The 22,873-nt window shown below is 52.6% G+C and overlaps 1 protein-coding gene across 1 annotated transcript in view; it reads left to right on the forward strand.

Moving 5' to 3' along the window:
• The window catches only part of AXIN1 (axin 1), a 175,573-nt gene extending 162,018 nt beyond the window's left edge, over positions 1-13,555 (forward strand). The window contains exons 8-9 of the mRNA XM_029911285.1: positions 4,540-4,707; positions 10,950-13,555. Coding sequence (XP_029767145.1) covers positions 4,540-4,707; positions 10,950-11,076 — 295 coding nt within the window. The 3' untranslated portion in view covers positions 11,077-13,555. The remainder of the gene's footprint in view (positions 1-4,539; positions 4,708-10,949) is intronic.
• The last annotated feature ends 9,318 nt before the right edge of the window (positions 13,556-22,873 follow it).

The raw sequence follows: 22,873 nt of genomic DNA on the forward strand, positions 1-22,873 counted from the left end.
ATCGATATTTACATAGGCATGTAATAAAAAAGTCACTCTGCGTGTGAGCCAATATTTAAATATTTATTTCCAAAATAGTAAAACTGGGGTTAGCTCATGTGCTTGACAAATTCTGTTTTTATAGTGAGTTTCCAGTTATATAAATATAAAACCATCCTTTAATCCAGTCCACTGTTTTGTAATTTTCAAAGCTGCCAAACTTATATGGATTTCAGAGCTAAAGCCACCTCTGGCTAAGCTCACACGTGCCAAGTGGTGAATTTGTCTAAACTTTATGAATGAGAAGATCACAGATGAAAGGCGTTATAGAAGTGCAAAGTGCTCTTTGCTCGGTGTATCCACCTTTGAAAATAGGGTTCTTTGAGATGTGATGTGACAGCCATAACCGTAGCACCAGCTAACTCAGTACCCTGGCTTGTGCATAGCGAATGCACCAACACTTTGAGGTTCCAAAAATAATAAGATTGAAAATGTGCCCCCCACACTGGGAGCATGCCCACCTGCTTCCACCCCCAGCAATCTGGCACATGGACTTTTGGGGGGATTGTTAACAAAATGCTACCTAGGATTTGCGTCACAGCTCCAAGGGGACTTGCCCTGATTGTGTAGCCTCCAAACCTCCAGAAGTGCGTTCACACACACAGCTGTTCTGCAGATTCAGGGGAGTATGTGCTCCTCCCCATAGGCTCCAACTTCTCCTGGCACCGGTGGGTGCTCGCGCCACCCCGCCCCGACTCCACCATTCCAACCCGTTTCCCAAAGTCTCCGCCCCCTCCCTGCCCCTATTGGACTCCTTCCCCAAATCCCCGCCTCGGCCCAGCCTCCTCCCCCCTCCCTCCCACAGCTTGTTACGCTGTGAAACTGCTGTTTCACGGCAGCAAGCACTGGGAGGAGAAGCAGGGATGGCGCACTCAGGGGAGGAGGCGGAGGTGAGCTGGGGTGGGGTGGGGAGCTTGGCTGCCGGTGGGTGCAGAGCACCCACCAATTTTTCCTCATGGCTGCTCCAGCCACGGAGCACCCACGGAGTCGGAGCCTATGCTCCTCCTCCCCCCCCCCCCAAAACCTTTTACTGGTTCCCAGATTGTCGATTCAAAACCACCTGCTAAATTAGCTGCTGATAGCAAGGGGGCGCCCTTCTATAATAGTGGCCTAAGTTATCTCTTTGATTTGCTTCTTCTGAGGATGTTAAAACCTCCGGAAAGTTGTCTTGGCAATAAGAAAACAAGTCCTGCCCTTAATAAGTCAGGCTGCCTTATGCATTCCTGTATGTAGGAGTAAGAGAAATGATCTGGTTTGCGTAGACTAGTGAAACACCATCTTGATCTGGTGCAGACAGCCTGGCAGTGGCTGTGTGTTTACATTGTAATTGTGGATGCAGGGCTGCCCAGGGAGCGTTCCCCACTGGCTTACATGGCTAGCTCCGGGACCCAGGAACGAGGGATTCTGCAGATTGTTCTGAAGTCATTGCTGTCTCTCATATGGAAAGGAAATTTCTCTTCCTGGTTTTTATTGCGCTGGAGGGGGAATGCACAGCAGATTACAAACTAGATTCCCTCTTAGCAGACGCTGAATACCCTGCTGTGCTGATGCTCCGCGTGGCCAGTCTGTGGTTTGTAGGAGGGTGTAGAAACGTGCTGCCTGCGCTCTGCAGACACAGATTGCCTCTGGAGGCGGCGCAGTCAGCAGGAATCACACGCCTGTCTGTTTGTACAGGTGTCCCGTGCTAGCAGCGCTCCCGCCGACTCCTGCAAAGGGACACTGAGCTCCTGCCCTGAGAGCCGAGGAGGGCTTGTTAGCACAGCCCCTTCCCTCTCATGCTTGTGGGCCCATGAGCCCTCTTCCTCAAACGGAGTGATGCTGCAGGAAGAGGAGGGGAGCGATTGAAATGTGCGACAGCTGAACTAGAACCTGCATCCTCTCTCCCTAGCAGCAGCCCCATCAGGTCTGTCTTGTCAGCCTGACCCTCTGTACCCTGTATCGGGAATGAGCAAGCTGTGCTAGCAACCCCACACTGCCCTGATGGGCTAAGCATGCTGGCACAGGTGAGCTCAAGCTCACCTTTGGAGAGGATGCTCCTCAATACTTCACTGGTGACTAGTCCCTGTCATCCAGGGGTCAACAGGGCTTTACAAACATGAATCCATATTAAACCTCAGCACCCCCTCCTGGCAGGCAAGCGTTATCTCCCACTGTCTGGAGAGCCAGGGGCTGAGACACGGAGAGCTCCAGTGGGTTACCAAAGTCACATCGCACGGTGAGTCACTGACAGCTCCAGGGATCAGCCCCCCACGCTCCTGGATCCTAGCCCCACTCATCATTAGACCCTGTTCCCTCCGTTACTAGGAGTAGGGTTCTGCAGCATGGGCCCCTCTCCGTTTGTATACAGACAATAGACAGTCACACCAGCCAGTGGCAGAGAGGGCCCCAGTCCCCCAGCGCTGACCCCTGACTGCAGGGACTGCCACAAGGCTGTTCCAGGAATAGGCTCTGCCACAGATCTCCGACCAGCCCCTGGCTGCATGCAGAGCGGCAGGGGTGTTCGTGCCACCACTCAGCCTTGGGGCCATCTCTGCTAAATTGTCACATCTGGTGCCAGTTTGGGGACCACTGAAGGGGCCAGTGTAACCCCGAAGAGTATGTCCTCCCCGGTAGCTGGTTCTGGCGAACCTCATGAAACAGCTCCATGGGCCCAGCAAGAGGCCCCGTTGCTGGGAGAGCTGGGGCACGTGCTCTCTTAGATAAAGCCAGCTGCTTGTTACTGCATCCTCTCAGGCAGCCAGTGTCAAACTTCTCCACAGCCCACCCCCAGGCCCTTGGAGGGCCCCCCCCCCCAGCTCTGGGAGGGACAGGATCAGCTGATGGGGTGTCCTGAAGGAGGACTCCAATTTAAAAAACCCAAATGCCATCCTCCCCACAAGACAGAACGGCTCTGAGTGAGGGCGTTCCCTCCAGGGCCTGTTCCGTGCTGTCCAGGCTTGTGTGGGCACAGGAGCGGCAGGTTTGTATAATTTTTGGTGGTGCCCAGAACGGGCCCAAGTTCCGCCCCCCAACACACACCTGCCTTGTAAGCCGATACATATTTTTTAAAATAATGTAAAAATGTGAGGGCTCTGGGGTGGGACTGGGGATGAGGGGTTTGTGGTGTGGGAGGGGCTCGGGGAGAGGATTGGGGTGCGGGGTGGGGCCGGGGATGAGGGGTTCACGGTGCAGGAGGGGGCTCAGGGCTGGGGCAGAGGGTTGGAATGCGGGGAGGTGGGGGCTCTGGCTGGGGGTGCGGACTCTGGGGTGGGGCCGGAGATGAGTTTGGGATGTGGGAGGGGCTCAGGGCTGGGGTGTGGGGGTGCGGGCTCCGGGGTGAGGCGGGGCCGGGGATGAGGCGTTTGGGGTGCAGGCAGGCCAGAGAGGACTCCCCCCGCCAGCCCTCTCCCCACCGGCAGCAGCGAGCTCCAGGGGAGAGACCCCCCTTTCCCCTCGGCAGCACACTCACCTCACACCACTGTCACTGCACGTGCTCCTAGGGCCCCTCTCAGGTCCAGGAAGTCCCCTCACTTACCCTGTGGTGGGCGTGGGGGGGAGCTGCCATCACGTGGGCACCTCCTCCCCTGCTGCTGCCCCTCACTGAGGATGGGGGATGGGGCTGCCCCTTGCCTAGAGTGGGGCAGGAGCAGTGACTGTGCAGGCGAGGGGGCCCCCTGTGCTGGTGGAGGGTCCTGCCAGAAAAGGGAAGGTCCATCCGTCAAAGGCGGAAGGGCAGGGTCAAGGTCAGCCTGCCCTGACACCAGTGGTTGGGGGTGCTAGGACCCTGCGACGGCAGTTGATGCCAGGAGCCGGCAGAGCGCAGCGCGGAGCTGCAGGTAGGGGTCTGCTGCCCGCTGCCCAAGCAGGGAGGGACGTTCGGGGGACGCACACGGGGGCAGCAGGTGGGGCCGTGGGAGAGACCCGGCCCCGAACCTTGGTGGAACCAAGCCCCTGGGCCCTCAATATTGCTGGAGCACGGGCACCACAGGCCCATATAACTTTCCGCCCCGGGCATCGGTTCGTCCCTGGCTGACTGTCATGGGCCGAGCTGCTGAGTTTCTGCTTCCTCCAGGCAGTCCAGGAGGCAGAGGTGGGGCCCAAGATGTGCCTTTTGGCCCTGGCTGACGCTGGAAATGAAGAAATCAGTCCAGAGGGGGAGAGGCATTCCCCCAGCAGGCCAGCGGTCAGCAGAGTCCCCCTGCAGCCTTCCTCAGTTCCTTGCCACATGTGACGGCTCAGTGGAGCAGGAGACTCCTAATGGGACGTGTCTCCCATTTCACTGGGGAGCTGGGAACCAATTCCCTAACCATGGGACTCCAGGAGCCCACCAGTCCCGTGTCAGCTGGTCCCCAGGAGCCTGCAGTGAGCGTTAACTAGGGCTTACTGACGTCTACCATTAACCCACATCTCATGTTCCCCAATGGCAGCCCGAGTCCTCGGAAACTCCGGCAGCCTCTGCCAGAACGAGCCGACAGGCCTGGCGTCATTACTTAGTGGGAATGTTTTTGTTTTTCATGGCAGGTTGAAGCCTCAGAAGAGACCAGGCAATGGCGCTTCCCAGCCATGCGAGAATATCGTGGTCGCATACTACTTCTGTGGAGAGCCCATCCCTTATCGCACCTTGGTCAAGGGGCGCGTGGTCACGCTGGGACAGTTTAAGGAGCTGCTCACCAAGAAAGGGAACTACAGGTAAGGCGGAGGAGAGACCTATGGTAAAGTCCATTCAGCTCAGCCTGCTCCTCGGTCTCTGTTTTCCACAGATGGCCATGTTCACCTTTTGGCTCTTCCTCCCCTTTGCCCCTAAGGCGGGTGTCGGGGCCTCCCTCTGAGCCGGCACTAGCTCCTTACTGTGTACATTCCCCAGTACCATGGATGTCATGGTATCTTGTCTCGCAGTGATTCTCCAGAGACGGAGCTCTGCAAGGTAGACGAGGCAAGGGACTGCCCTGGGGGGGAGGTGTTCCTGAGTCAGCTGGGGACGCTGTCTCAGTGCAATGCCAGGATGCTAAACCCAAAGCAGCAGGTGTCAATGGGAGTGGGAATCATGGGGGTGCGCAGGAGACTAAGGGGACAAGACCCCTCCTATCCCAGAGCAACACCACCACCACCCCGGCCTTCACCACATGGTGGGGTTCTCTGGTATGTGCTCCCAGTATTTCGAGAAGGGCCCTTCTTCAAGTGACTGCTCATGTCCATTCCACAATAGATGTGCGTGCTCGCCATGTGCACCGGTGCCGGAAGTTTTTCCCCTAGCAGTACCCGTAGGGGAGTGCCCCTAGCACCCCCTGGAGTGGCGCCTCCATGGCGCGGTATAAGGGGAGCTGCACATTCCCCCCACCCTCAGTTCCTTCTTGCCACCAGTGAAGATGCTTCAGAACTGCTCTGCTCCAGCTTTGCTGTGGCTCATCCCAAGAACTGCTTGTTCGTTCAGTGTGTGGTACCTGTAGTTAGCTAGTTGATTAGTTAGTTTAGTTTAGCTAGAGCGCCCGGGCCGGGGCATGCCCCGTGCCCCGGGTTTTAAGTCGTGTGACACTTGTAGGCGACCTATGCCAGTGAGTGATCTGCATGCGGACTGTTTACGCTGTTTGGAAACCATCTCAGCGATCGCTGCAAGATTTGCAAGTCGTTTAAGCCTCGGACCAAGAGAGAAAGGGACATTAGGCTCTGGGTTATTTTGATGGAGTCAGTGCTGACCCCGGCTCCGGCGCGCCGCTCCGAGTTGGCACCGGGCTCCGCGGTGTCGGTGCGCGGCGATCCTTCGGCACCATCAACTAGTCGGCACTGCAGAGGAGATGGAGGAGCCCTCGGACTCCCTGTTTAATGGACTGTCCTCCTCGGCACCGGGCAGGGTGGCCTTGCCTCTTCACGAAGGGGTGACGAAAATTTCAAATGCCCTGTGGCAAACTCCGGCCTCACTGATCCCCATCTCTAAGAGAGCGGAACGCAAGTATTTTGTGCCCGCCAAGGGGCATGAATACTATACACCCACCCTGCTCCTAACTCCTTGATGGTCGAGTCAGTCAACCACAGGGAATGGCAGGGCCAACCAGCCCCTACCCCAAAAAATAAAGATTCGAGGAGGCTGGACTCATTTGGAAGAAAAAAATTATTCGTCCTCGAGCTTCCAGTTACGGGTGGCGAACCACCAGGCTCTCCTGGGCCAGTATGAGTTCAATCAGTGGGGCTCCCTGCCCAAGTTCGAGGACTCCCTCCAGGAGCGCGACAGAAAGGAGTTCAAAGCGCTGGTGGAGGAGGATACAGCGGCTGCCAGGGCAACCCTGCAGGCAGCTTCGGATGCAGCAGACATGGCCACATGGTCCATGGCCTCCGTGATGTCCATGAGAAGGGCGTCATGACTCCTGCTCTCTGGGTTGTCCAGCAAGGCGCAGACCTCCCTGCAGGACCTCCCGTTTGACAGCAAAGCTCTGTTTGCGGAACAAACAGATACAAAGCTGCATGGCCTGAAAGACTCCCGCATGACTCTGGGTCTCCAGCTAAACCAAAGTTCAAGCCGCAGCAGACTCCCACCCAGGCCACCCATTCAAAATACAAGACCGCTTATAAAAAGTCGCGGGACTATAAGAGGCGCCCACAGAGGCAGTTTCGGCCTGCCCCCCAGCATGGGTCCTCCCAGGGCAAGCAGGCGGGGAAAAGGCGGTTTTGACGGGATGCCCTGGGGCGCCCTGCCAGTTCTCATCAGAAATGTATGTTGGTGGTAGCGACCTACGTCAGGCACCAGGTGGTCCAGATCTTCCCCCTATCTGGATGACTGGTTGGTCAAGGGCAGCTCCCAGTCGCAGGTGCGGGATCATGTGGCGCTCCTTCTGTCCACGTGCACCACTTTGGGCCTGTTGGTAAACAACACCAAGTCCACGTTAGTCCCGGTATAACGTATAGGGTTTATCAGGGCAGTCCTGGACAGGTTTGAGACGCTGAAGGGGCTCATTGACACAGTCGCAAGGTTTCCGGTGACAATAGCCAGAGCGTGCCTCCAGCTCTTGGGTCACATGTCGGCGTGCACGTATGTGGTCCATCATGCCAGACTCAGAATGACGCCCCTCCAGCTCAGGTTGGCCTCGGAGTTCTCCCAGGCCAGGAACAGGATGGACAAAGTCCTCATGGTGCCCAAGCCAGCAATCACCTCCCTACGGTGGTGGTCCTCCCCGAGAAACATGCTCCAAGGGGTCCCGTTCAGGGGCAGGGCCCCGTCGCTGGAACTGGTGTCCAATGCATCGGACCTGGGATGGGGGGCACATGTGGGGAACGTTCAGACCCAAGGTCTGTGGTCTGCTAAGGATCTGACCCTCTACATAAGCATCAAGGAGCTCAGGGCGGTACGGCTGGCATGCATGGCCTTCCGCTCACACCTGGAGGGCCGGGTGGTCAGGGTTCTCACGGACAACACGACCTCGATGTTTTACATCAACAGGCAAGGCGGGGCCCGATTCTCTGCCCTCTGCCACGAAGCCCTCAGGCTGTGGGTCTTTTGTATAGCCCATGACATCTGCCTACAGGCCTTCCATCTACCGGGCACCTGGAACTCGCGGGCAGATCGCTTGAGCAGGGACTTCTCCTCTCAGCACGAGTGGTCTATCGACCCAGAGGTGGTGCACAGACTTTTCCAAGTGTGGGGAACTCCCCAGGTGGACCTGTTCACGACTCGGCATAACCGTCGCTGTCCCCGGTTCTGCTCTGGGGGTGGTGCTTATCTCCGATGCCTTCCTCCTGTCCTGGTCGGGCCAGTTCCTCTGTGCCTTTCCCCTGTTGCCGCTGACGGCAAGGTCCTGAAAAAGATAAAGACGGACAAGGCCCGGGTCCTTCTGATTGCCCCGGCATGGCCCAGACAGCATTGGTACGGCACCCTCATGGGCCTGGCGGTCGCCCCACGGTGGCAGTTGCTGTCCCGTCCGGACCAGCTCTTCCAGGACCAGGGCTGCCTCCTCCACCCCAGCCTAGCAGCACTCCACCTCACAGCGTGGCTGCTCAATGGTTAGGCTGGGAGGAAATGACATGCTCAGAAGGGGTTCAGCGCATCCTCTTAGAAAGCAGGCGCCCCTCCACGCATCGAGCCTACTTGGCAAAATGGTCTCGGTTTTCCAGATGGGCGGACGAACGGGACGTTTCCCCGGTGGTCACCCCGATCCAGCTGATTCTGGACTATCTCCTTCACCTTAGAGCCCAGGTCTGGCGCCCTCGTCAGTCAAGGTGCACCTGGCAGCCATACCGGCCTTCCACCCGCCAGTGCAGGGCCACACGGTATTCTCCCATGCTATGACTGGCCGATTCCTTAAGGGGTTGGATTGTCTCTTCCTGTATGTTAGGCCCCCAGTCCCACAGTGGGACCTAAACCTGGTGTTGGCCCGTCTCATGGGGCCCCCGTTTGAGCTGCTAGCTACATGCTCCTGGTCACACCTCTCGTGGAAGGTGGCTTTCCTGGTTGCGATCACGTCGGCTAGGCGGGTCTTGGAACTCAAGGCCCTGACCTTCGAGCCCCCGTACATGGTGTTTCATAAAGATAAGGTCCAGCTCTGCCCACACCCTTCGTTCCTCCCGAAGGTGGTCTCCGCCTATCACGTAGGTCAGGACATTTTTCTGCCGGTCCTCTGCCCCAAGCCGCATGCGTCCAGTGAGGAGCACCACCGCCACATGCTGCATGTGAGACGGGCTCTGGCTTTTTACCTGGAGCGGACTAAGCCGTTCAGGAAGTCTTTGCAGCTGTTCATCGCCTCGGCCAAGCACATGAAAGGTCGGCCGATCTCCACTCAGCGACGCTCCAACCGGATCACCTCGTGCATCCGTACCTGTTACGACTTGGCAGATATCCCCCGCTGTCGATTGTGAGGGCACGCTCGACTAGGGTGCAGGCCTCATCGGCTGCCTTTTTGGCCCATGTCCCCATTCAGGACATTTGTAGGGCTGAAACATGGTCTTCAGTTCACACGTTCACCTCGCATTATGCGATCGTCTCCCAGACCAGGGAGGACGCCGGGTTCGGCCCGGCCATCCTCTGTCCCGAGAGTTTGTGAACTCCTTCCCACCTCCAGCAGATATGCTTGGAATCACCTATTGTGGAATACACGAGCAATCACTCAAAGAAGAAAAGACAGTTGCCGTTTCTGTAACTGTTGTTCTTTGAGATGTGTTGCTCATGTCCATTTCACATCGTGCCCTCCTTCCCCTCTGTCAGAGTTGTCTGGCAAGAAGGAACTGAGGGTGGGGGAAGCGCGCAGTGCCCCTTATACCACGCCATGGAGGTGCCATTCCCGGGGTCACTAGGGCACTCCCCTACGGGTACTGCTAGGGGGAAAACTTCTGGCACTGGTGCACGTGGCGAGCATGCACACCTATTGTGGAATAGACATGAGCAACACATCTCGAAGAACACCAGTTACCAAAAAGGTAACTGTCTTTTCTCTGAGCCTATGCTGAACCCCATGTTCCAACAAGGCAGGGCCTGCAGGGGGCAGGGAGGAGCTGGGAAATCTTTCCCAATTTTAAAAAGAACAGCTTTCTCAACCCTTAAGCAAGGAGGGAGGCGGCACCACCGGGCAGAGAGCCTGGGGTTCAGAGAAATGAGCAGGCTCAGTCCCTGAGAAGCATACAGCTAGTCCAGCGCAGGGCCGTTGGAGAGGAGAGTGAGTGCCTCGGCAGTGTAGGCTAAGCCAGGGCAGGGGCAGAAGGCTCGTTGAGTCCTAGGAATACGACATCTCTGGCAGAGATGTGCTAGCGGGATCCAGAGAGATCTGATGCCATCCGTGTTACCTGTGAGCAGGCAATGGTGTGAGTGCTTTGCCCATTTGTCTCTCCCGACAGAGACAGATTAATGAGCCAATGCAGGTGATGTGGTCAGAGGTGCTCTCCCTGGGGCTCCATTCTGTGGCACTTCCTCCTGCAGTGCTGCAGCTGTCATTAGCCGTGAAGACGAGCGAGAACACCCAGTGGCTAAGGAGGTTTCTTGTGTGTATATTCTTTAAGAGGCAGGTAGAATGGCCTGCCAGGAGCTAATTTAAAGAAGGGTGGATCAGGCAGGAATTCGGCCTTGGCCCTGAACGTGTGTACACTGTGTGTTATTGAAGTGGCAAGTTATGGGTATTTTAGGGATTTGGTTCCAAGCTACGCTTGTGCCGTGCTGCAATCCAGACGGGACAGTTCAGCAGCTGAACTCTTTGCAGCCAAACGATCAGGGCAGACAAGGCAGTTTGGCCTGAGCGTGTTTTTTCAAGAGCAGGATCTGGCTTTGAAGAGTGTTACAACAGCAATTGCTGCAAGTAAAAACCTGGTTGTGTACCAAGCCAGCAGCCCCCAAACTGCTCAATGGAGGGCTGCCTGGGCTGCTCGCCATTTGCATAGAGGCCAGTTGCATTCTAGGACTTGTAGCCTCTCCGAGCCATAGCTCTAGCCTCAAATGGAGAGCAACTTTGGTCCATACTGTGGGACTGTTTGGGGGGTGGGCTGCAGGACCCAGCTGGTCAGCCTCTGGTGCGAGGAGTGCTGCGAGTATAGTTGGGGTAAGGGCCACTCCCGCTGTATTTGTACTCGGATTGGCAACGCCTGCCTTGGTGAGCCGGCCATCACCTGTAAAGCTTATCAGCAGGAACACTTGAGTCCAATCCCCTGCTATCACAGGCACCTGCTATGCTGCTTCTGAAGGGGAGGGTTTGGTGGGAGGGCAGGAGAGGGGTTTTAGTTCTGGCCCTGGAGCCAATTTGGGCGTTATGGATGATATACACAGGAATAAATATCCACCCCCCAGGCATTATCACATAGGAATCAGGGGTACGGCATGCTTGGGTTTGAGTCAGTGTGGGGCTTCCAAAGTCTATTAGGGCCCATGGCTGGGGCTGGTGCAGCCCCCGGTGGGTGGGACCCTGCAGGGTTCTGGGCTGTTGCCAGCTGGGCGATTCGTTCACGTGCCCCCCTCTGCTTTGCAGGTATTACTTTAAAAAAGTGAGCCATGAGTTTGACTGCGGAGTGGTGTTTGAGGAGGTGCGTGAGGATGAGGCCACCCTGCCCATCTTTGAGGAGAAGATCATTGGAAAGGTCGAGAAGATTGACTAACAGGAGAGCCAAGAGGCCTGGGAAAGATTTTGGAAATCTCAGCAGTCTAGAGCAGATCCAGAGTCGGTGCTCTGGGAGGCACAGATCCCTCGGTACTGGGCTGACCCAGGCTGAGGGAGGCACCTCGATCCCTCCCGAGGACTTCCAGGAGCTACGCGTTGCCAGTGGGAGGAGTTCCACCACACAGACTTGCCGGTGGGATCCCCGCCGGGCTCCCTCTCCAGACAGAATATTACGTGTATTGTAGCATTGTACAGTTGCATTAGAAAGTGTAATATGACCTTGTTTACTAAAGCTGCATATTTTTGATATATTGTAATAAAAGGAAAATCTTTCCAATGTCACAGTGCTCTTATGTAAATGTAAGACATACAGGTACTTCGGAGCTCACCCAGCGTGTACAGCCATCTGTCCAGCTCGGCATGGAGCCTTGCCTTCATCTGACCCTCCCCGTGTCCTGACAGTGGATGGCTTTTAGTTGATGCTACTGTGTGTGTGTTGAGGTGGAGAACTCCCTCGGGGAAGTCCACACAAGCTGCTATCTCAGATGCTGATATGGAAGCCCACACTTTGGCTGGCTCACGCTGACAGTACAAAGGCCACAGTAGTGCAGGGTTGAAAATCTGGGTTTATGACATTTTAACAAGCCACTTTTAATCTGTTAACCTTGCCCATGTTTTAAGCCACCAGATCTCCTAGGAGCTTTTTCTCCAAGCATTCTTGTGACTGAGTAAGCATTGGAGGAGAGGGTTTGTATTTAGGAGCTCTTAACACAGTGGTCTTTTGTTAGAGCACCTACTGCGGCTGGTTGTCACTGGAGTCCATAAGTGTCTGGTTCCTGCAACTCAGGTGCGTCCCAGTGAGTGTTAGCTACAGTCCAGCCAGGAGGGGGCACCCGGAGCATGGTGCGCCAGGGTTAGGGTTGGGATCAGCAGGTACCATTTTGATGAGAGCTTTCTTTGTGAAGTGCCGTCTCCTGCTCTTTTCTCCGCAGATCAGAGGTGATAGTTGGAGAAGTCTGGTGACGCCTGCTCCCAGCCATAAGCCTTTCCCGAGCGCGTGCTTCGCCGGAGGGCTGTCATCGTATGTAATTAGCAATCAAAGAGAGCCCTCCATTCAAGCCTCTTGCTTCTTAAGACTTAGAATGTAACATCCCGCGAGGGGGGTTGCTAGGCTGCAGATGGTAATAATTTGTCGTGCTGTGGCATGGCATGTCAGCCCTGCCAATGCTGAGACCTGACGTGGTCATGGGAGTCTTAGCCAGAGCAAATGTAGTGTAGAGGGAAAACCACTTGGAAACTTGCAGTTTCTGTTCCACGCGGCCAGGAAAGGAGAGAAACCTCACCATGGGCTCTGCAGGTTGATCTCTTCTGGTAGCACTGCTGCCAATATCTGAATCCTCTGAGAAAGGGTGCTCTGAGAGACTGTGGTAAATAGAGCTGTTTCTGCCTGTTTCCCCCTCGATGGGCACATCTAGGACCATTTATCATCAGTAGAGCTGACCAGGAGTCTCCCGGGAGGATACATCCCCTAAGGAGAGCAGTCACCCTGGCTGCAGAGACGACAGGATCCTCAGGAAAGGTTCCCAAAGGGCCAGTGTTTATTCAGAAACAAGAATGCTGGGGGCTCAGACTCCAAAGCGATTGTTGTTTAAATGTGCTCCCCACTGAGCACGCCAGACGGTCCAGGACACAGCCCGGAGCCTGCTGCTTCTGCCAGCAGCTGTCTTGTCCCTGCACCATTCTGCAGGCCTCTTCACCGACCAGCTGAGCTCTCTTAATCCGCCACACTGTGGATCATCCCTGCTCCTGAGTCCAGTGTAAATATTTGTCAATTAAATCACTCGGTGACCCAGACCCCCTTCAGATACCAGGCCATGCCCCGCCTGCAGATCAGTGGGTCCATTTCTGCCCCACAGTCAGGGTGTGAAGGCTTTCACATCAGCACTGACTCTGGCCACGGTTGTTCTTCTGTTGTGTGTTCTCAGCTCTACTCTTTCTGTTGGCTGCAGCGTTGCTAGGCGCAGGCGTGGTGATGACAGTCAGAGGTGATATAGTGGGATAGGCCTGCGTGATTGTGTACCCGCACAGGTAGGTTTGCCTCTCAGTATATTGTATATGTCACAGAGTGCCTTTTGAACACGGTTCTGTAACTTGCCTATCACTATGTGAAGTCCAGCAAATGAGAAATTGTTTTCATCCAGGGAACTGCATTACAAACATTTTTCTTCTTCTTTTTTTAAGTTCGGATTGTATTCTGTGTCTGGTGAGATTGTTAATGTACCCGACAGCCACAGGTTTTCCATTTGCCCTTGTTTCTGAAGGGTTCCACTGTAAATATGTACATTTTCTAACCGCAGCGTCAGCCGCCAGCGGCATGCCTACAAACGGCGTCTCCTGAGCGTTTTCATGTGCTGACTTGTACAATTATCTTTTAAAAGGTACTTGGATAATAATGAAATAAAAAACCCAACATCCAATTGGCTGCTGTTTTCCTTCCTTCTCTGGAGAGCCGAGGTATGCGAGGCTCAGCAAGATCTGCCCCAAGGGACGCAAACTGAAGTAGGTAGCTGGGATGGTGGCCGTGCTGGAAAGAGTCAATGAAGGTAGCAGCAAATGGACAGGACTCAGAGACCTGTGTGTGAAGTGCAAGCTATCTAATCCAGGAGGGCCCCATTTTGCAAGCTGCTTTTTTACCCCTCCTTGGTATGCAGCCATCTCTGCTGGAGTTCAGCCACAAAGAACAGCCCTTCACAGGCGCCGGGTCCAGGTGCATAGAATACCTTAGTCAGTTCAAATGGCGGAGGGAGTTTAAAGCAGGCAGAATTGGAATTCGGCCAAGACCCCAGGGTTGGCAGGCCTGCCATTTATGCAGAGTGTGAGGGACTATTTTTAGGAAAAGAAAATGAGCACAAAGTGTCACTGCAAATGGATTACAAAGCAAGTGCCAGTTGCTACCCTACCTGGGTTCCTATCGCCCTGATCTCCTTGTGCTCAGCAGTGCGCTCCATTCCCAGGAAGGCCCCTTCCTGACCTGCGAAGTTTATAATCCCCCACCCCCAGGGTGACAGGGTGGGTGCAGTCAGAGCACCGTCTCGGGGGGGTGAGGGAGGGCGGCTGGGGATTGCAGGTCACAGCGAGGAGGGAGCATTGTTGCTCCTGGGGCTGTGAAGTGAGCGTGAGTTTTAACGAGGGGGTTGAAAGGAGAGGCTGAGCCCTGCTGGGGTGGCGCGGTTGTTTGGCGTGCAGGGGAGAAGTGAGGCTGTTGGTGGGAGCAGAGCAAAGGGAAGGAATGGTGGGAAAGGACACCAGAGATGCAAGCCAGGCCGCATGTTGAAAGCAAAGACCAACTCGAAGCTGGGCCGGAGGGTGAGGAGGAGGCAATGACATGTCCAAGCTACGGGTAAGAGGCTTTTCACCGCTGTGGGCTGGAGGGAGGCGAGATGGGATCTGGGGCTGCAGTGGTCAAGGAGGGGAGAAGCATAGAGCCATTAGGACAGAGAGGGAGGGTGGACGCATAGCAGGATTAAACCTGTTATAGCAAACATGGTGCATGCAGGCAGCTCCCTAGGACACCCTTGTCCTGGGCTGCTGGGGAGATGGTCCATGCTAAGTGGAAAAAGCAGCAAATGGCAGGTACGAAGAAACCTTTGCAACTGAGTGTGACTGTTGCAGAGATGACTGCCTGAGTCTGAAGAGAGCCTGGAACAATCGCTTGGTGAGGTGTGACCAGCTCCACTCACCTCACTGCAATAGTAACTCGATTGCCTAGTGATGATTTAAACATTAACTGTTTCATTCCTTAACTAAGGAAGGGCCGTGGGGGAGAGGGGGCTACACAGGTCTGCATAACTCACCGAGAGCAGCATCTCAGATGATGCCACCACTTATCTCCTCCCCCCCGTCAAGGAGCTGAGCCCACAGCCACAACGAAGCCCCACCAAGGAGAGCCCAGTGGCACTCAGGGACCAAGTGCTCGTAGCAGGGGCAGCTGCACAATCTACGGTGAGTGGTGTCCTGGGTGGGTGGAGTTTATTTTGTGGGTGGCGCCTGGAAGAGAACAGACCCTTGGCCCCTCCCCCATCTGCCCCTGGGTGAGAGTAGCCATGGCTAGGCGGCCAAGCCAGCTGCAGCCCCCGGTGCTCATCCCCAGAGGCTCCTTTGCAGCAAACACCTGGGAGTGGCCTTGTTTATGAGATCTAGCCCACTGAAAGCCAAGGACTCCTGGCCCCAAGCCCTTGCCTTGGGCCGGCTACTCAACCAAAGCAAGGGATCCACACTGCAGTGTGTGCTGCCCAGGACCTGCCTGGGCGTGTGGGGAGCAGCTCCTCCTGCAGTCCTGACTCAGGATCTTGACTCGCCAGGGCTAGAAGAGGAACGGGCTGGGGCCTTGCCCCTCCCCAATCCCTAGGCTGATGTTACTCTGTTATGGGAGCTGGGGGGGTACATCCAGGCAAGCTGGGCCCCAGCGGCTCTGGGACACCCTCGCCCCAGTCCAGGGTCCCCCTGGTGGAATGTGCCTGGGTGGAATTCACCAGGCAGGAGCCTTGCGAGCACTTTTCTCCACTGGGAGCTGGAGATGCAGCTTCTCTGCAGAGGTGTCAGTAGGGCTCGGGCTGTTTCTGGACTGAGGCTGGGGTGACAAGACATTTCGGTCCTGAGATGCTGCACTCTGCCAGGCTTCCTGTGGGTAGGGGGACCAGCGCGTTTCCAGAGGGCTAGAGCTGCAAAGGGAGTTAGGCGCAGCATTGCAGCCCCTCCCCCCAGGGGCCCTGTCACCTAGGAGATTCACAGCGTGAGCTGGATGTCCAGGCTCCCTGTACCGTGCTCCGGGGGGGGAGAGAGGGGTCTAAGAATGGGAGTCACAGAAACCAGCAGGCGGCACAGGGAGCTGCCAAAGCTAGCCAGCGGGAAATGCTGAGGAGAGGGACCCCGGAGAGAGAGTCAGGTGCCTCTCCACTTGGATTCTCAGCCATGACCCTTCCTCGAGCTGGATGCCTGAGCCAGCTCAGCTGGTTTTCATGAAAAAGCAGAGGTAGACCCCACCACCCCTTCTGCCCAGTGGCCCAGTGGTTAGAGCACTTGACTAGGGTGCGGGAGACCTGGGTTTGAATTCCTGCTCTGCCTGTTTCAGAGCAAGGACTTGATGCCCGATCTCCCACATCACAGCTGACCCCTGGACTACTGGCCACTCAGTGGTGGATAGCTGTACACACATCCAGGTGCTTGCTGGGGGCGAGATGGGCAGGGGAACACTTAGTTTGGGAATCCTGCCAGGGCTCAGGTGTGAGCAAGGGCACCGGGCAGCTTGTTAGCCGAGGTCACTAGGTCTTCAGCAGCTGGATCTGACTCAGCAGCTGGCGTGGAGCGAGCACCTCTGCACAGAGGAGCCATGGCCCAAAGTTGGGTTGTCCAGCCTGCCCATGTAATGCCATGATTAGACTTAGGACACATGCTTAGCTAGAGCCCTCCTGAACCAGCAAAATCCTCACACGTCCTTAGCCAGTGACCAGTGCAGCCCAGCCTAGCATGAGAGCTGGCTAGTTCACAAGCTGAGGGCATGGCCCTCCATCCCATCCCTTTCCCTCCATCCCACTAAGATGACTCTTTAGCAAGCGTCATGCCTGGGACCATGCCTTGCAGACAAGCTCTGGGCTGAAGTCCTTGGGCACAGGCTATGCCAGGCTCTGCCCCCTTTGGGAAATGGTTAGGAAGGACGGGCATTAGGGCATTGGAGAGGGAACATTCCCAGTTTGTTCAGAGCACTGCAGACTGAGCTGCAGTATCCCTGGGCTTCCAGGTGTGAGCTGCTGGACCACACTGCCAGGAGGTTGCTAACTGGGGAGATGGGGACCCACCTACCCCTTCCAGGCGATAGTTGAGCCTGGAGCCTGGCTGGCACGCCGCCCAGTGCACAGAGCCCGGGTGTGTGCTTAGGAACTGGACAGCTGGGATGGAGTCAGCTGCTTTGCTCCCTGAGCTGGTCACTGAATAGGCTACATCTAGCCGGTCTGGAGTGGGACGCGTGGCTCTGCGGGTGAAAGCTGCAGCACTTAGGGCCTCTCGTGAACCATGATTTAAGCTGGTGCTTGTCACAGAGACTGAAGCCAGTGGCCTGCCTGATTGGTTGGCTCCATCCCTGCTGTCTGCAGGGATTCATGCTCCTTCGCAGGGACACTTCCACCTGAACTCCTGCTGGCTTTAGAGCATCTGCTGAAGCAAAGGCTGCTCCTCTCTGAGGGACTGTAATCCCTAAGAGGGCTTGGGGTGGCGGGAGAGACCTCAGCAGCCCAGAAAGGGTTGAGTCATGGAGCAGGCTGGCACAAGGGGAACGAGCAATGAGGGCACCCCGCACAGGTGAGAGATTCCTCTTATTGCTGGCAGAACAGGAGGCCTCCTTGTAACCCTCCTCCCCCCTGCAAGCTGCCCCACCAAGAAGCACTAGCCACAGCTGAACTGCCTGGTCCTGCCGGCCTACCTGTGTTTCTGGAAATGGAGCCCCATCTAGTGCCCAGAGCGGCAAGTGCCTTTCTGCATTGGAAATCTGATCTCTCCCCGAGGCCCCAGACTCCTCCACAGGGAGCCTGGTCACTGCAAGGGCTTCTGGTGCCCATGTTGATTTGGGGGATAAGATGGAAGGAGTTTCAGTCCCGTGTTGGGCTCTTAGGCTCAGCTATAAATACAGAAAACTCAGTAATAATGGGGGATTTCACCTATCCCCATACTGAGGTGTCACCTCAGGCCGGGATTCAGAGACACCATTAATGACTGCTTCTTGGTGCAGCTAGTCCTGGCACCCACCAGGGGAGAGGCAGTTCTTGTTTTAGTCCTATGTGGGGCACAGGAACTGGTCCAAGAGGTGCATATAGCTGAACCGCTCAGTAATAGTGATGATAATGTAATTGAATTTAACGTCCTTCTGCGGGCCATATACCAAAGAAACCCACCACAATAGCATTTACTTTCAAGAAGGGGAACTACACACAAATGAGGAGGCTAGTTAAATGGAAATTAAAAGGAACAGTCACAAGAGTGAAATGTCTGCAAGCTGCATGGAAACTTTTTAAACACCACAATAGAGGCTCAAGTTAAATGTATACCCCAAATTAAAAAGAATAATAAGAGGACCAAAAAATGCCACTATGCCTAAACAACAGAGTAGATGAGGCAATTACAGGCAAAAAAGCATCATTTAAAAATTGGAAGGCAAATCCTACTAAGGAAAACAGAAAGGAGCATAAACTCTGGCAAATCAAGTATAATTAGACAGGCCAAAAAAGAATATGAAGAGCAACTAGCAAAAGACACAAAAACTAATAGCAACAAAATTCTTTAAGTATATCAGAAGCAGGAAGGCTGCCAAACAATCAGTTGGGCCAATGGACCATCAAGGTGCTAAAGGAGCACTCAGGGAAGACAAAGCCGTTGCGGGAGAAACTAAATGAATTCTTTGCATCAGTCTTTACTACAGAGTCTGTGAGGGAGATTCCTACATCTGAGCCATTCTTTTTAGGTGACAAATCTGAGGACCTGTCCCAGATTGAGGTGTCAATAGAGGAGGTTTTGGAACAAATTGATAAATTAAAGAGTAATAAGTTACCAGTATCAGATGGTATTCACCCAAGAGTTCTGGAGGAACTCCGATATGAACTTGCAGAACTACTAACTCTGGTATGTATCCTATTGTTTAAAACAGCCTCTGTATCAGATGACTGGAGGATAGCTAATGTGATGCAAATTTTTAAAAAAGTCTTCAGAGATGATCCTGGCAATTACAGGCCAGTAAGCCTAACTTCAGTATCAGGCAAATTGGTTGAAACTAGGGCTGTCAAGCAATTACAAAAATTAATCGCAATTAATCACATTGTTAAACAATAATAGAATACCATTTATTTAAATATTTGTGGAAGTTTTCTACATTTTAAAATATATTGATTTCAATTCCAATACAGAATACAAAGGGTACGGTGCTCACTTTGTATTTATTTTTTATTACAAATATTTGCACTGTAAAAAACAAAAGAAATAGTATATTTCAATTCACCTAATACAAGTACTGTAGTTCAATCTCTTTATAATGAAAGTTGAACTTACAAATGTAGAATTATGTACAAAAAATAACTGCATTCAAAAATAAAACAACGTAAAACTTTAGAACCTGCAAGTCCACTCAGTCCTACTTCAGCCAATCGCTCAAACAAGTGTGGTTACAATTTGCAGGAGATACCTGTAATGCTGCCCACGTCTTGTTTACAATGTTACCTGAAAGTGAGAACAGGCGTTTGCATGGCATTGTTGTAGCCGGCATCACAAGATATTTACGTGCCAGATGCACTAAAGATTCATATGTCCCTTCATGCTTCAACAATACATGCGTCCATGCTGATGACAGGTTCTGCTCGATAATGATCCAAAGCAGAGCGGACCGATGCATGTTCATTTTCATCATCTGAGTCAGATGCCACCAGCAAAAGGTTGATTTTCTTTTTTGCTGGTTCAAGTTCTGTAGTTTCCGCATCAGAGTGTTGCTCTTTTAAGACATCTGAAAGCACTCTCCACCCCTCATCCCTCTCAGATTTTAGAAGGCACTTCAGATTCTTAAACCTTGGGTCGAGTGCTGTATCTATCTTTTGAAATCTAACATTGGTACCTTCTTTGCGTTTTGTCAAATCTGCAGTGAAAGTGTTCTTAAAATGAACATGTGCTGGGTCGTCATCCGAGACTGCTATAACATGAAATATATGGCAGAATGCAGGTAAAAACAGAGTAGGAGACATAAAATTCTCCCCCAAGGAGTTCAGTCACAAATTTAATTAATGCATTATTTTTTTAATGAGCATGGAAGCATGTCCTCTGGAATGGTGGCCGAAGCATGAAGGGGCATATGAATGTTTAGCACATCTGGCACATAAATACCTTGCACCACCAGCTACAACAGTGTCATGCAAACACCTGTTCTCACTTTCAGGTGGCATTGTAATTAAGAAGCAGTCAGCAGTATCTCCCGTAAATGTAAACAAACTTGTTTGTCTTAGCAATTGGCTGAACAAGAAGTAGGACTGAGTAGACTTGTAGGATCTAAAGTTTTACATTGTTTTGTGTTTGAGTGCAGTTATGTAATAAAAAAAAATCTACATTTGTAAGTTATACTTTCACGATAGAGATTGCACTACAGTACTTGTATGAGGTGAACTGAAAAATACTCCAGTGTATTTCTTTTATCATTTTTACAGTGCAAATATTTGTAATCAAAAATAATAATATAAAGTGAGCACTGTACACTTTGTATTCTGTGTTGTAATAGAAATAAATATATTTGAAAATGTAGAAAAACATCCAAAATATTTCATACATTTCAATTGGTATTCTATTGTTTAACAGTGCGATTAATCATGATTAATTTTTTTAATCGCAGTTAATTTTTTTTTAGTTAATCGTGTGAGTTACCTGCGATTAATCGACAGCCCTAGTTGAAACTATAGTACAGAACAGACTTATCAGACACAGAAATGGACACAAGTTGTTGGGGAAAAGTCAACGCAGCTTTTGTAAAGAGAAATCATACCTCACCCATCTAATCAAATTCTATGGGGAGGGGAGTGTCAACAAACATGTGGACAAGGGGGATCCAGTGGCTATAGTGTACTTGGACTTTCAAAAAGCCTTTGACAAGGTCCCTCACCAAAGGGTCATAAGCAGTCATGGGATAAGGGCCCCTCGTGGATCAGTAACTGATTAAAAGACAGGAAACAAAAGGTAGGATGACCTTGAAAACTGGAGTAACAGAAATTGGATGAAATTTAATAGGGCAAAGTCATGCACTTAGGGACTAACAACAAGAATTTTTGCTGTAAGCTGGGAACTTAGTTGGAAGTGACAGAGGAGGAGAAAGACCTGGGTGTCTTGGTTGATCACAGGATGCCTATGGACTGCCACTGATGTGGCCATGAAAAAGGCCAAGCTAGTCCTAAGATGCATCAGGTGAGGTATTTCCCGTAGAGACAGGGAAGTGTTAGTACCATTGTACAAGGCACTAGTGAGACCTCACCAGGAATACTGGGTGCAATTCTGGTCTCCCATGTTTAAGAAAGGTGAATTCAAACTGGAACAGGGTGCAGAGAAGGGCTATTAGGATGATCCAAGGAATGGAAAACCTGCCTTATGAGAGGAGACTCAAAGAGCTTGGCTTGTTTAGCCTAACCAAAAGAAGGCTGAGGAGGAGATATATATATAAATACATAAATATTTATGTATAAATAAATACATCAGAGGGATAAATACCAGGGAGGGGGAGGAGCCAATGTGGATCCCAGAACAAATGGATATGAACTGGCTATCAATAAGTTTAGGCTTGAAATTAGATGAAGGTTTCTAACCATCAGAGGAGTGAAGTTCTGGAACAACCTTCCAAGAGAAGCAGTGGGGGCAAAAAAACCTAACTGACTTCAAGACTGAACTTGGTGATTTTATGGAGAGGATGGTATGATAAGGCTGCCTACAATGGCATGTAACTGATGGGTGACAGCTAGCAGCAAATATCCCCAATGGGCAGTGATGGGACATTAGATGGGGAGGGCTCTGAGTTACTACAGAGAATTCTTTCTCAGTTATTTGGCTGGTGGGTCTTGCCCACATGTTCAGAGTCTAAATGATCACCATATTTGGGGTTGGGAAGGAATTTTCATCCAGGTCAGATTGGCAGAGATCCTGGAGGGGGTTTCGCCTTCCTCTGCATCATGGGGCACAGATCACTTGCAGGTTTAAACTAGTATAAATGGTTGATTCTTTGTAACTTGAAGTCTTTAAGCCATGATTTGAGGAATTCAGTAACTCAGCCACAAGTTAGGGGTCTATTATAGGAGTAGGCGGGTGAGATTCTGTGGCCTGCAATATGCAGGCGGTCAGATGAGATGATCACGATGGTCCCTTCTGACCTTAAAGTCTATGAGTCTATGAATAAATGGTCAGTTTTCAGAATGAAGAGAGGTAAATAGTGGTGTCCCCCAGGGGTCTGGGCCCAGTCCTATTCAACGTATTCATAAATGATCTGGAAAAAGGGGTAAACAGTGAGGTGGCAAAGTTTGCAGATGACACAGAATTACTCGATAGTTAAGTTCAAAGCAGACTGCAAAGAGTTACAAAAGGATCTCACAAAACTGGGTAACTGGGCAACAAAATGGCAGATGAAATTCAATGTTGATAAATGCAAAGTTAATGCACATTGGAAAACATAATCCCCAATATACATACAAAATGATGGGGTCTAAATTAGCTGTTACCACTCAGGAAAGAGATCTTGGCGTCATTGTGGATAGTTCTCTGAAAACGTCCACTCAGGGCCGGCTCCAGGCACCAGCTTGGCAAGCAGGTGCTTGGGGCGGCCACTCCAGAGAGGGGCAGCAGGTCCAGCTATTCGGCGGCAATTCGGCGGATGGTCCCTCACTCCCGCTCGGAGCGAAGGACCTTCCGCCGAATTGCCGCCGCAGATCATGATCGCGGCTTTTTGTTTGTTTGTTTTTTGGCTGCCTGGGGCGGCCAAAACCCTGGAGCCGGCCCTGCATCCACTCAATGTGAGGCTACAGTCAAAAAAACTAACAATGTTAGAAACCATAAAGAAAAGGATAGATAAGACAGTAAATATCATAATGCCACTATTGGAATCCATGGTACACCACACCTCGAATACTACATGCAGTTCTGGTTGCCCCAGCTCCCAACAGATATATTAGAAATGGAAAAGGCACAGAGAAGGGCAACAAAGTGATTAGGGGTATGGAACAGCTTCTGTATGAGAGATT

Source organism: Terrapene carolina, unplaced genomic scaffold, assembly GCF_002925995.2.
Source record: "Terrapene carolina triunguis isolate 2854851 unplaced genomic scaffold, T_m_triunguis-2.0 Scaffold93, whole genome shotgun sequence".
Taxonomy (NCBI): domain Eukaryota; kingdom Metazoa; phylum Chordata; order Testudines; family Emydidae; genus Terrapene; species Terrapene triunguis.